The sequence below is a fragment of the Rhincodon typus genome, chromosome 28, assembly GCF_021869965.1.
Source record: "Rhincodon typus isolate 14 chromosome 28, sRhiTyp1.1, whole genome shotgun sequence".
Lineage (NCBI taxonomy): Eukaryota > Metazoa > Chordata > Chondrichthyes > Orectolobiformes > Rhincodontidae > Rhincodon > Rhincodon typus.
Window position 1 is genome coordinate 41728585 of NC_063359.1, and position 15129 is coordinate 41743713.

The 15129-nt window shown below is 44.3% G+C and overlaps 1 protein-coding gene across 1 annotated transcript in view; it reads right to left on the reverse strand.

Moving 5' to 3' along the window:
- LOC109924340 (quinolone resistance transporter-like) overlaps positions 1 to 15129 on the reverse strand; it is an 85461-nt gene that overhangs the window by 68210 nt on the left and 2122 nt on the right. The window contains exons 2-5 of the mRNA XM_048613424.1: positions 3547 to 3665; positions 3124 to 3271; positions 2116 to 2278; positions 168 to 390 (exon numbers count right to left, since the gene is read on the reverse strand). Coding sequence (XP_048469381.1) covers positions 168 to 390; positions 2116 to 2278; positions 3124 to 3271; positions 3547 to 3665 — 653 coding nt within the window. The remainder of the gene's footprint in view (positions 1 to 167; positions 391 to 2115; positions 2279 to 3123; positions 3272 to 3546; positions 3666 to 15129) is intronic.

Consider the following 15129-nt stretch of genomic DNA (forward strand, 5'->3'; position numbering starts at 1 on the left):
GGAATGAGTGAGGGGAGTGGGATTAGACTGGGTGGGATATTAAAGGGTTAGATTGTTTAGGCTTGAATTTCCCAAGGCTATGTGAAGCATTTTAACTTCCCTCAAGCCTGTTGTAACAAGGCAGTGTAGGTGCTATTTAAATGCTGATCTCTGTGCCTCTCAATTACCTGCATTTCTGACTGACCCAGCGATACATAGGAACAGGAGGGAGGGTGTGATGAAAGACCTCAGACCGTGCAGTATTTTCCGTCCAATGCTCAGTTTGAGGGTGTCTCTGGGTGTCACCTCAGTGTTTCCCTTCTCCTCCGGCAATTCACGAACACTGAGCAGCACGATGGCACTGACAATAAACCCTGGGATGGCACTGACAATAAATGACCATCTCCAACCCTGAGGGAAAACAAAGTATGTGGAAGTCCCTCTTCATCATTAGAAAATCCCCACTCGTGGAATACAAACTTCTCTCTCTAAATCTTTATTTAGCCCTAAGTTAGTTTCTCTTCCCTCATGGTGGTTAGATTGGACTTGGATTTGAAATAACTCCACAGAGGCCAGTATCTCATCACCAAGTCACCCTGTATTTACACGTGGAGAGTCCTTCACACTGACCTAGCTCCCTCAGAGATAACAAGGTGTAGAGCTGGATGAACACAGCAGGCCAAGCAGCATCAGAGGAGCAGGAAAGCTGACGTTTCGGGCCTAGACCCTTCTCCCTCAGAGTTAGCAGGATGTCTGACACTCTGGTTTGTATCTGTCAGCCAGGGCTCCCTAATTGGTCCAGGTTAACAGCCCCAGTCAAGGAACTCATTTTCTATAAGGTCTACCTGGCTGACCTCATTACAATCACTACAGGCTAATGGTGACCCCATCAAGCCAGGGGGAGGTCCTGGTGAGTTAACAACAGCAGCTTCCAGCTCATCCATTTCCTGCCAGAGGAAGTGGTGGAGGCTGGTACAATTACAACATTTAAAAGGCATCTGGGTGGGGATATGGATAGGAAGGGTTTAAGAGGGATACGGGCCAAATGCTGGCAAACAGGACTAAATTAATTTAGGATATCTGGTCAGCATGGACAAATTGGACCAAAGGGTCTGTTTTCATGCTGTACAGTTCTATTACTATGACTCCATCCTGAAGCTCTTGCCCAATGCAATATCCAATCACAGAGCATCTTAAAGTGCTTTACAGCCAATGGAGTTCCTTCTGATTTGTGGTGACTGTTGCAATGTAGGAAATGTGGGCAGCCAATTTGAGTACAGCAAGATCCCATAAACAGATTATTTTATGATCACTTGATTGCCTGTTTCTTTGTTGCTGGCTGAGGGGTGAATATTTGCCACAGAGCACGGTAGTGCTGGAGAGGGGGAGGGTGGGAACATTCCCTGCTCTTCCTGTGACCAATGAATCTGGGATCTTTTACATTGAGTTCTTCCCCTCCTTCTCTCACCTAACCCCCCACCCCCGACTGTTGTGCCAGTGCTAGGTTGTTACTTTTCCGAATGCATTTGAGAGAACGATATATTAATCATCTTTATATCATGTTCCAGATTAGACTGATACATTTTTAAAATGAACTGTGGAGAGTAATGAGCAAGTTTCTGACTGTGTGAGACAACTGCAAAAGGATTTGCTTAAATTGGTTTTTGAATTTTGGTAAATTATTTCCAGTTTAATATATCAAGATGCAGCATTTGTTTTCATAGCTTTGACATTATGTGCTTTCCATGACTTTATCTCTTTGAGATATTTGTTTTGTGGATATTAAAGGTCAGGGGATTGGGGGATAGTGCGGTAAAATGGTGTTGAGATTTGTGATGATCAAGTTGATGGTAAAACAGGCTTGAGGGGCCACATGGCCTACTCCTACCGCTATTTCCCATACTCACTCCTACGGAGGGCTGCGAAGAGTGGGAGCTTATTTTTGAAAGATATTTTCAGCTGTGTCACTCCTCTGGAGGACTGTGCCTTTGTGATTTTGTGCTCTGAGGTCTACTCACCAAGAGGCTGTGTTTGATGGTGAGGCCTAAGTCTAACTCTCTCCCAGCCATAACAGCAGGTGTTCCAGCCACAGATGCTGGTTCTGATGGTGCTGGTGGGATCAGACTCGAAGCTTACCTGCCCCAGGATGTTGGCCCTGGTGACATAGTTGCCGATAGCGTATGAGAGGCTATAGCCAGCGTAGATGCCCCAGTTATAGAAACCCATTGCTGAGCCTCGTGACTCCTTTGGGAAATAATCCACAATCAGACTGACAGCAAATGGAGTGCACCCGGCCTCACTGTGAAACAGATCATCAAACAGCAAATGTCAATTCTCCACAATCTCCCCGAATCTTCCAGCACCACAAGAGGCCATTCAGCCCACTGTCCCTGTGCCGGCTCTTTGAAAGGCCCATCCAATCAATCTCAACCACTTTTGCCCACAATTCTTTCCCCTTTACACTTTTAACCAGTGCTCGCCTTCGTGAAAGTACCTGCTCCCTATCACCCTCTCAGGCAGCGTGGTCCAGATCGCAACAACTCCCAGCATCAAAAACATTGTCCTCCTCTCCCGCTCTCGTTCTTTTTCTCAATTCCCTTCAAATCGCTGTCCCTTTGGTCACTGACCCTCATGCCCCTGGAAACAGTTTCTCCTCATTGACTCAATCAGACCCTACCTTGATTTTGAACACCTTGATTAAATCTCCCCTTAACCTGCTCCAGGAAGGACAATCCCACAGTCTCCAGTTTCTCCACATTCCCTGCAGTCCCTCATCCCTGGACCCGTTCCTGTAACTCTCCTCCACAGTCTCTCCAAGACCGTTAGGTTAGACCAGAACCTACTCAATAGACACAGGTTTAAGGTGAGACAACTCGTCCACCCCTCACCCTCAGACAACTCCCCCCTCACCCTCACCCTCAAGGCAACTGCCCTCACCCGCACCCTCAGACAACTCCCCCATCACCCTCACCCTCCAGAATACTCCGCCCCCACCCTCATCTTAACCCTCACCCTCAGATAACTCAATTACACCCAGGAGCCACAGTAATAGGGGCAGGGATGGGGAAGGGGCACAGTAGTGGGGACAGGGAGAGGGGGGCACACTTGGTGAACGTATGAGAACGTGGAGGGCACAGTCATCACCTGATCCCTTGGCCAAAGCGCAGAATCACCAGGTGCCAGTAATGCTTGGCAAAACCCATCAGCAATGTCATAAGGCTCCAGAGGAAGAGGCTGGCAGACAGGAAATTCTTCCGACTGACAGAATCCGCCACAAATCCAATGAAAATCCCTGGGGTAAAAACACAGAATGAGAGCAGAAAGACATTGCAGCACGAGCTGAAGGGAAGATTTGAACCAATGGAGAATCTCTGGTTTCCCAATCGGTGTGTGGTGTGAATTCACAGCACAATCCAAACCTGACCTTAATGGCCAGAGGAGAATGAGGTTCCTGCTCACTGACAACTAACTGGAGACCTGGACAAGGTGAGGATAGGCTGGGCTGCCCACCAGATTGACAGAATCAACAAATCTGACAAGTTTGATTTGTTTTATTGAGGTACTGACCTGTGAAGGTGAAAACGAAGATGAAGACAGGACCAGCCATCACCTGGTATTGCCATCCAGATCCATCAAAGTTCCATTGACAATACTGCGTCTCATTTTCATTCAGGAGAGACAGGCAGCTAGGAATCAATGGGAGTTCAGATTATGGAAAAAACAAAACTTTCAGAATTCACTGCCTTTCTAATGACTGCCTCATAAACTTCAAACAAAGTTCTTTCCTCTTCGGAATACTCTCTGGTTCAGTGACTGTTTCCTTGAACTTACAAACAGATCATCAAGCATTGCCATGAATCAGTCAAGTACCACTCACACCCACAATCTTACTCCACGTGGGGTTCCTGATGACAGGACTTGAGTATCATTAAAAAATAACACATTTTGTCAAACTTTTCATCTTGCACTCATCAGGACAATTCACAAGAATAGCCATTTAAAGGGAAAACCAGAGTAATGCTGTTTGAAAGAAGAATGGTGACTAGTTGGGAAGTGGCCTCTGGTACAGGCATTATGACGGAGAATGTAGCAGTTAATGATGATTGACAGTTAATTACCAGGTGTTGTTTAAATTTTAAACTGAGTAGAATGACTCTGATTTTTCAGGGCATTGCCCTGATAAATGAACCAGCGAATGGCTGTCAACTATTCTGTTGATACAAACACAGTGTTTGTTCTTTCTGCAGTGAACAGAGCCCTGAGCAGTAACACAGGTCGCATCCAGCACATGTTTGTATGACACTGCAGCTCTGACTGCCAACCCCAAATTGTTGTCAGTGGAACTTTGGCAGGAGTAGTCTATAGACCCCCTAACACTAACTATAGGGTGGGGCAAAGAGTAAATCAGGAGTTAACGACAGCATGCACTAAAGGCAGTATGTTATCATGGGTGACTTTAATCTTCATGTAGATTGGGATAGTCAGTTTGGCAGAAGTAGCAACCGGGACAAATTCATAGAGTGTACTCAGGACAGTTTCCTCGAATAACATGCTGTGGAGCCAACCAGAGATCAGGGTGTTTTGCATCTGGTGATGTATAGTGAGGCAGGCTTAATAAATGATGTAGAATAAAACATCTGCTAGGAAACAGTGACCATAACATGGTAGAATTTAGTATTTAGTTTGAGAGGGAGAAACTTGTGTCAGAAACAAATGGGTTAAACAGAAATATGGGTAATTACAAAGAAATGAGGGCAGAGTTAACTGGTTTTAATAGAGTTAACAGGAGTTTAATATAAATGGAGGAAAATGGCACAGTTCATGACTCACAATAAAGATACACCACAGTGAGGAAAAAGGATTCCAGGAAATGAATAACAAATCATGGTTAATGAGGTAAGTTAAGAATTGTATCAAATTGAAAGAAAAAAAAACAATAAATGTGGCAAAGATTAGTAGTAAGCCAGAGGAGGGAAGTTTTAAAAACCAAGAAAAGATGACCAAAAGAAGCAAGGAGAAGATAACTAATGAGGGTAAACTTGCAAGTAATATCAAGGCAGACAACAAGACCTTCTTCAAGTATATAAAAATGGAAAATAGAGGCCAAAATGAACATAAGCTCCTTTGAGACTGAGGCTGGGGAAATTAATAATAGGAATCCAGGAAGTGGCAGAGGAGTTGAATAAATTATTTGCTTTGGTCTGCAAAGTAGAAGGTAGCAATGATGTGGAGATGCCAGTGTTGGACTGGGGTGGAAAAAGTCAGAAGTCACATGACACCAGGTTACAGTCCAACAGGTTTATTTGAAATCTTAAGTTTTTGGAGTGCTGCTCCTTCATCGGGTAAAGTCACCTGGTGAAGGAGCAGTGCTCCGAAAGCTTGTGATTTCAAATAAACCTGTTGGACTATAACCTGGTTTTGTGTGACTTCTGACACTAATAGCATTTTAAACATTCATAAACTAAATATTCAGGGGGCTACAAAAAGTTAGTGTAACAAGCTGACATACACCTTCAGTGGGTAATCAGGAAGGCGAATGAAATGTTAGCCTTTATTTAAAAGTGAAAGGTGTATAAAAGTAGGGAGTTTTGCTAAAACTATACAAGGAATCAGTCAGATCACAGCTGGAATACTGTGAATACTGCTTACTACTAATCTTTGCCACATTTATTGTTTTTTCTTCTTTCAATTTGATACAATTCTTAACTTACCTCATTAACCATGATTTGTTATTCATTTCCTGGAATCCTTTTTCCTCACTGTGGTGTATCTTTATTGTGAGTCATGAACTGTGCCATTTTTCTCCTTTTATATTAAACTGCTCTTAACTCTGTTAAAACCAGTTAACTCTGCCCTCATTTCTTTGTAATTACCCATATTTCTGTTTAACACATTTGTTTCTGACACAAGTTTCTCCCTCTCGAACTAAATACTAAATTCTACCATGTTATGGTCACTGTTTCCTAGCAGATGTTTTATTCTACATCATTTATTAAGCCTGCCTCATTACACATCACCAGATGCAAAACACCCTGATCTCTGGTTGGCTTCACAGCATGTTATTCGAGGAAACTGTCCTGAATACACTCTATGAATTTGTCCCAGTCGCTACTTCTGCCAAACTGACTACTCTTATCTAATGAAAGATATACCTACAATAGAAGCGGTCCAGAGAAGGTTCACTCAACTGATCCCAAGTATGGAGGGAATGCCTTACAAGAAAAGGCTAAATAAATAGAGTCTGGACTTATTGAAGAATGAGAGGTGGCCTTATTAAAACACACAAGACTCTTAGAGGACTTGACAGGGTAGATGTGGGAGAGTCCAGGGCCAGAGGGTTTAATCTCAGAATAAGGGGTTGCCCATTTAAGACAGAGATGAAGATAGTGAATCTATGAGATTCTTTACCTCAGAGGGTTGTCAAGGCTGGGTCATGAAGTATATTCAAGGATGGCAGATTTTTTAATCAGTAAGGGAATTAAGAGGGTTATCAGATTAGAGATGATCTCATTGAATGGCAGAGCAAACTCAATGAGCTGAATGGGCTATTTCTGCTCCTATGTCCTATGATCTTAAAGCATGTTTTTTTCTCAGTATTCAGAATTAAATGGGAAGAGTGCATCCATTATTGAGCCCCACTATTCCACAAATGCAGATCATCTCATATAAACCACCAGGTCAAGTTCCCTGACTGACTGCTTATCAGGACAAAAGCAATTCACCCCAGGTTTCATCATAAAAAGAACTCTTCTGATTACTAACAAACTTACTCTTTAACAAATAGTAAACAAAGAGGATTATTTATCTACCACTGTGTAACAGTAGATGTCAGCGTGTTCACCGAGCTGGGAGGTTTGATAGATGTTTTGTCCCCTTACTCGGTGACATTCTCAGTGCTGTGGAGCCTCCTGTGAAGCGTTGTTGTCCTGTGCTGGTTTGAATTTATATGGTCTGGTTTTTGCTGCTTCTGGTAGGTGCCAGTTCTGGCTGTGTGTTGTAATGGTCAGTATATCGGGTCTAATTCCATGTGTTTGTTGATGGAGTCCACAGATGAATACCAAATGTCCAAGAATTCCCTGGCTGTCCTCTGTTTGGCTCGTCCTATGATGGTAGTGTTGTCTCAGTTGAAAGTGTGGGTTTTCTCATCTGTGTGAATTGAAACCAAGGACACCTGATCGTGTTGTTTAGTCGCTGGCTGGTGTTTGTGGATGCGGGTTGCTAGTTGTCTATCTGTTTGTCCCATTTGGTGTTTTGCGCCGTCTCTGCGTCTCTGCATGGTACCTTTTAAACCACCTTCATCTTGTCCATAGTATCTATTGGGTCTTTAACGCTGGTCAGTTGCTGTCTTAGCGTCGCTGCCTGTTTGTGTGTTGTCATGATTCCTAGCGGTCTGAGTAGTCTGGCTGTCAGTTCTGAGGTGTTTTTTACATATCGTATGGTGGCTATTGTTTCGGGTTTTGGTATGTACTGGTTTTATTGTCTGTTGGCTTGGCATCTATGGATGAAGCTGTGGATGAAGCTGGGTGGGGGGGGGGGGGGGGGTATCCATTCCTGGTAAAGACCTTCAAGCCTGCTCTGCCATTCAATATGATTGTGGTTGATCGTCCAATTCATTACCCTGTTCCCACTTTCTCCCCCTATCCTTTAACCCTTTAGTCCTAAGAACAATGTCTAACTCCTTCTTGAAAACATTTATTATTTTGGCCTCAACTAGTTTCTGTGGTAATGACTTCCACAGGCTCAACATTCTTGGGGTGAAGATATTTCTCCTCATCTCAGTCTGAAATTGTCTACCCCATAACCTTAAACTGTGACCTCACATCGACCATGAGAGTCGCCTTGAATGTTATGACATTTCAAGTGCTCATCCGAGTACTTTTTAAAGGTGGTGAGGTTTCCTGTCTCAAATATCCTCCCAATGCATTCCAGTTTCCTCCCACCTTCCAGCTGAAAATAACTCCTCAAATTCTCTCTAAACATCCTGCCTTCCATTTTAAAATTATGTCCCCTTATCCTTAACCATTCAAGTAAGGAGAACAGCTGGGTTACATCCACGCCTCTTGTAGTCTTATACACTTTAATCAGGTCCCCCCTCGAACTTCCCCACTCTAAAGAAAACAACCTGACTCTATCCAGCCTCTCTTTATCATTGAAATGCTCCACCCCAGGCAACATCTTGGTGAATCTTTTCTGCACCCCGTCCAGTGCAATCACAACCTTCCAATAGTACAGAGGCCAGATCTGCACACAGTGCTCCAGCTGTGGCCTCTCCGAAGTTCTGTACAGCTTCAGCATAACCTCTTTGCTCTTAGGCTCGATGCCACGACTGATAAAGAGGCAAGTATCCCATATGCCTTCTTAACTACCCTATTAACCTGTCCGACCACCTTCAGGGATCTGTGGATGAGCACCCCAAGATCGCTCTGTTCTTCTGAGCTTCCTAGTGTCTTGCCATTCATCAAATACTCCCTTGTCTTGTTCCTTCTTCCAAAGATCATCATCTCACATTTATCAGCATTAAATTCCACCTGCCACTGATCTGCCCAATCTGTTTCCTCACTGTCAACCACTCAACCTGTCATCTGCAAAGGTATCCCCTCCACGTTTTCTTCTATACCATTTATATATATTAATCACCAATAATAAAGGGACCCAGCACTGATCCCGGTGGTATGCCACTGCACACCAGGCTCCAGTCACACAAACACCCTTCTATCACCATTCTCTCTGTCCTGTCACCAAACCGATTTTGGATCCAACTTACCAAGTTACCCTGGACATTTATTTTTACCTTCTTTCGGACCTTGTTGAAGGTTTTGTTTTATAGAATCCCTACAGTGTGGAAACAGGCCCTTTGGCCCAACAAGTCCACACCGATCATCAGAGCATTCCACCTAGACCTATCCCCCTATAACCAAATTGTTGGAGCTGTGGCTCAAGTCCCTACCCTGACAGTCTGGAAAGAACTGATGAATGAGATGCTGATGCATTGGTTTTAATTTTCGAAAGCTCCCTTGATTCTGAGACAGTCCCATTAAATTGGAAAGAAAATATAACTACTGGTCTTGCTGAAGTCTGCATAAACCACATCAACTGCACTACCCTCATCCAAACACACTGTCACCTTCTCAAAAATTCAGAAATTTTTTAAAGACATCACCTTCCTCTGTCAAATCCATGCTTGTTAGCCCTGATTAAACTTGCTTCTTGAAGTAGAGATTAATTATCTCATTCAGAATTTTCTCCAATAGCTTCTCTATCCCTGATGGGACACTCACTGGTCTGTAATTCCCTGGTTTCTAACAGCATCTTCTAAAGTGGCTACAGAACTGGTGTAGGAGGGAGGGCTTCAGGTTTGTGGATCATTGGGATACCTTCTGGGGAAGGTGGGACCTGTACAGGAAGGACTGATTGCACCTGAACTGCAGGGGCACCAATATCCTGGGCGGGAGGTTTGCTAGAGCTCTTCGGGAGAGTTTAAACTAGTTTGGCAGGGGAATGGGAACCGGAACTATGAATCAGAGATGGGGTAGCTGGTGTACAGGCAGATACAGCATGCAGAGAGTCTGTGAGGAAGGGCAGACAGCTGATAGGGCAAAGTTGCAGTCAGTGCGATGGGTTGAAGTAAATCTATTTTAATGCAAGAAGTGTCAGGAATGAGGGTGATGAACTTAGAGCATGGATCAGTGCTTGGAACTACGATGTTGCGGCCATTACAGAGACTTGGATAACACAGGGGCAGGAATGGTTGTTGAATGTTCTGGGGTACAGATGTTTCAAAAGAAACAGGGAGGGAGGTAAAAGAGGTGGGGGAGTGGCATTGCTAATCAGGGATGGTATCACAGGTGCAGAAAGGGAGGTCGTGGAGAAGGGTTTCTCCACTGAGTCAGTATGGGTGGAAGTCAGAAACAGGAAAGGAGCAGTCACTTCATTGGGAGTTTTCTATAGAAACTACACCACCCCCCGCCCCCCAATAGCAACAGAGACACTGAGGAACAGATTGGGAGGCAGATTTTGGAAAGGTGCAGAAGTAATAGGGCTGTTAGAATCATAAAATCCCTACAGTGTGGAAACAGACCATTCGACCCAACAAGTTCACACCGCCCCTCTGAAGAGCATCCCACCCAGACCCATTCCCCTACCCCTGCATTTCCCTAGTCTAACCCACCTAATCTAAACATCCCTGGGCACTATGGGCAATCTAGCATAGCCAATCCACCTACCCTGCACATCTTTGGACTGAGGGAGGAAACTGTTGACATGGGTGACTTCAACTTCTATAATATAGACTGAAACCTGCTAAGTGCAAATCGTTTGGATGGAGCAGATTTTGTCAGATGTATCCACGAAGGATTTATGACTCAATATGTAGATAGACCAGCCAGAGGGGAGGCCATATTAGATTTGGTGCTTGGCAACGAACCAGGTCAGATCTCTCAGTGGGAGAGCATTTCAGTGATAGTGATCACAATTCCCTGACCTTTACTGTAGCCATGGGGAGGGATAGGAGCAGATGGTATGGGAAAGTATTTAATTGAGGGAGGGGGAATTACAATGCTATTAGGCAGGAACTGCAGAGCATAAATTGGGAACAGATGTTCACAGGGAAATGCACGACAGAAATGTGGAGGTTGTTTAGGGAGCAGTTGCTACAAGTACTGGATAGGTTTGTCCCACTGAGGCAAGGAAAGGATCATAAGGTGAAGGAGCCTTGGATGACAAGACATGTGGAACACGTAGTCAAGAGGAAGAAGGAAGCTTACTTAAGGTTGAGGAAGCAAGGATTGGACAGGGCTCTAGAGGGTTACAAGGTAGCCAGGAAGGAACTGAAGAATGGACTTAGGAAAGAAAAGAGGGTATGGAAAAACCTTGGTGGGTAGGATTAAGGAAAACCCCAAGGCATTCTATACTTATGTGAGGAACAAGAGGATGGCCAGAGTGAGGGTACAGCCGATCAGGGATAGTGGAGGGAACTTGTGCGTGGAGTCAGAGGAAGTAGGGGAGGTCATTAATGAATACTTTGCTTCAGTATTCACCAGTGAGAGGGACCTTGTAGTTTGTGAGGACAGTGTGAAACAGGCTGATATGCTCGAACAGGTTGATGTTAGGAAGGAGGATGTGCTAGAAATTTTGAAAACTTGAGGATAGATAAGTCCCCTGGGCCAGGCAGGATATACCCAAGATTACTACAAGAAGCAAGGGAAGAGATTGCTGCCCCTTTGGCAATTTTTGCATCCTCACTGTCCACTGGAGTAGTACCAGGTGATTGGAGGGTGGCAAATATTATTCCCTTGTTCAAGAAAGGGAATAGGAATAATCCTGGGAATTACAGACTAGTCAGTCTTACTTCTGTGGTGGGCAAATTCTTGGAGAGGATTCTGAGAGTATTTATGATTATTTGGAAAAGCACCGTTTGATTAGAAATAGTCAACATGGCTTTGTGAGGGGCAGGTCATGCCTCACAAGCTTTATTGAATTCTTTGAGGATGTGACAAAATACATTGATGCAGGCAGAGTAGTGGATGTGGTGTATATGGATTTTAGCAAAGCATTTGATAAGGTTCCCCATTGTGAGCTCATTCAGAAAGTAAGAAGGCATGGGATTCAAGGAAATTTGGCTGTCTGGATACAAAACTGGCTGTCCAATAGAAGACAGAGGGTGGTAGTAGATGGAAAGTATTCAGCCTGGAGCTCAGTGACCAGTGGTGTTCCGCAGGGATCTGTTCTGGGACCTCTGCTCTTCGTGAGCTTGAGAAATGACTTGGATGAGGGAGTGGAAGTGGAGGGGGTGGGGGGTTACTAAGTTTGCCGATGACACAAAGGTTGGTGGCATTGTGGATAGTGTGGAGGGCTGTTGTAAGTTGCAATGGGACATTGACAGGATGCAGAGCTGGTCATAGAAGTGGCAGATGAAATTCAACCCAGAAAAACGTGAAGTGATTCGTTTTGGAAGGTCGAATTTGAAGGCAGAATTAAGGGTTAATGGCAGGATTCTCGATCCCAGGGTCCACGTCCATAGATCCCTCAAAGTTGCTGGGGTTGTAAAGAAGGCGTAGTGTGGCTTTTGTTGACGGGGGAATTGAGTTTAAAAGCCATGAGGTTATGCTGCAGCTCTATAAAACCCTGGTTAGACCACACTTGGAATATTTTCTGAAGAAGGGTCTAGGCCTGAAACGTCAGCGTTCCTGCTCGACCTGCAGTGGTCATCCAGCTCTACACCGTGTTATCTCAGATTCTCCAGCATCTGCAGTTCCTAGCTCTAGGCCTGTACTGTTCTCTGTTCTTTGCTTTTGTTCTATGAACAAGTTTAGTAGCCTTCTGGTACCTTCCTTGAGTCCAGAAAGGAATTAAAATGGTTTATTTAAAAAAATCTAATTGAATGATTAAGTAGTCATGAGGCACTGAATTCCTGAACCTATTTCACACATCTGCATGCATGTTAACTCATTATTACACAGCCCTCAGTGGGAAGGGCTCAGACTGCTTACAGAACAGTGGTACTGATAATTACTGCTGCAGCAGTTCTAAATCTGGGTCCAGTTCCTTATATCAGTCACGTTTGTTATTGAAAACAGATTAAGACCTCCAGAGTCAGCACTATTTATTTGCCCATGTTAAAAATGATCTGCCTTATGGTCAACTTACCTCTAAACCTGCCTGGAATTTCCAAAGAGGTCTACCAGAATCAACTCAGAGGTGAAGCAAGGAGCTAGCTACCCCCAAGGGGAGCATGCCTAGACAGACCAAAGAGGAAGATAGAGCCCAGAATATCCCATCATTTATTAAATAATCCAGACATGTCATTTTGAACATTTTATATTTTATTTATCACAGCGATTTGTTACGATGGGGAATGTGCTGCTTTGAAAGAAATTGAGTAAATACATGAAAGGGAAGAGTCTAGAGGATTGTGGGTAAAGAGCAGGGGAGTGGGTCTAATTGGATAATAGCTTCAAAGAGCCAGTACAGGAATAGTGGGCTGACAGGCCACTGTAAGAGACGGTAATTAACCTTCAAGTGTCGAAAGCAGCCCACATTACCTTTGTCCAGAGTTCTATTCAGAAAGTCATGTCCATTCTACCTAATCACACAGTGACTTTTCTATACCTCATTACCACATCTTTAACAGGCGCTAACATTTATTGCGCTGCTAATGTCAAGTAAATTGACCTCAAGTTCCGTTTCCTCTCTTTCATTTCTTGATGACAAAGTTACATTTGCTGCTTTCCAATTTATGTGGACATTCCTCGAATCTTTGTAACTAACTGGAGTGCAAGTTCCTCAGTACAGAAGAGGCCCTTCAGCCTATCATGTCTGTGCTGACCTATCTGCACTAATTGTACTTTCCAGCACTTGTCATAACATTCAAGGCTGTGGGTCATGTCAAGTGCTCATCCAACTGCATTTTAAAGGTTGTGAGGTTTCCCGCCTCAACCATCCTCCCAGGCAGTGTATTCCAGACCCCCACCACCCTCTGGGTGAAAATAAATCCCTCAAAATTCTCTCTAAATTTCAAAATGATAAAATCTTGCCTATGTCCCATTGTTCTTGACCCTTCAACTAAGGGGAACAGCTGCTTTCTATCCACCCTGTCCATGCCCCTCAGTCTTATACACCTCAATCAAGCCCCCACCCCCAACCTTCTCTGCTCCAAAGAAAACAGTGCTTTATCCACCCTAGCTAAACTTCTCCATCGCAGGCATCAGCCTGGGAAATCACTTCTGCATTCTTTCCAGTGCAATCACATCCTTCTTGGTGGTGTGGGAACTGGAACTGCACTGGTTGTGGTTCGTGGAGGTCAGTCATCTCAGCTCCAGGACATCTCTGAAAAGTTCCTCAGGGTAATGTCCGAGGGCCAACTATCTTCAGCTGTTTCATCCATGACCTTCCCTCCACCATAAGATCAGAAGTGGGGATATTCATCAATAATTGTACAATGTTCAGCACCATTTGCAAGTCCTCAGATTCTGAAGTAGTCTATGTTTAAATGCAACAAGATCTGGACAACATCCAGACTTGGGCTGACAAGTGAAAGGTAACACTTACACTAAACAGGCCAAAATCATTTCTAGTGAGAGACAATTTAACCATTGCTCCTTGACATTCACACTCTAACCCTAACCGTAACTGTAACCCATCACCGAATTCTCCACTGTCAATATCTTGGGGGTTACCAATGAGCAGAAACTCAACTAGACTCACCACATAAACAGAGTCACAACAACAGCAGGTCAGAGGCTAGGAATACTGTGGTGAGTAACTCACCACCTGACTCCCCTAAACCTCCACCATCATCACACTCCTGACTTGTGCCTTGTAGGAGTACTCCCCACTTGCCTGGATGAGTGCAGTTCCAACAACACAAGAAGCTTGACTTCATTCAGGACAAAGCAGCCCGCTTGACTGGTACCACATCCACAAGCACCCAACCCCTCCATCACCAACACTCAGTAGCAGTAGTGTGTACTATCTGCAAGATGTACTGATGAAACTTAACAAGGCTCGTTAGACTGCAACCTACAAACCCATCCAAAAGGGCATCAGATACACGGGAACATCATCCCTCACAAGTTCCCCTCCAAGCCACTCATCATCCTGACTTGGAAATAAATCACCATTCCTTCACTGTCACTGGGTCACAATTAACCTTCTCTAAAACGGGGAACTCATGCACACTCGGTCACCTTCTCTTGTACGCTGTCCAGTTCCACTTTAACAGCCTGTATGCTCAATGCGGAAGGTCACACAGGAATAAAAAAAAGAGGGTACATTAGACACCATCCTGGAATTCCTTCCTGAATAGTACTGTCCTTACAGCCTAAGAACTGCAGCAGTTCAAGAAAACTCACCATCACATCTTCCAGGACAAATTAAGATGGAAGTCCTCACCAACTTCAAGACGACCACCATCATCCCTATACTTAAGAAAACACATATGATGTGCCTTAATGACTACTGCCCAGTACTTCTGACCTCAATTATCATGAAGTGCTTTGAGAGGCTGGTCATGGCCCAGATCAGTTCCAATCTCCCAGTCTGCCTCAGTCCCCTCCAATTTGCCTGACATAACAGGTCCATAGCCGATGCCATATGCCTAGTCCTGCACTCATCCCTGGAACATCCGGATGACAAAGACACCTGTGTCAGACT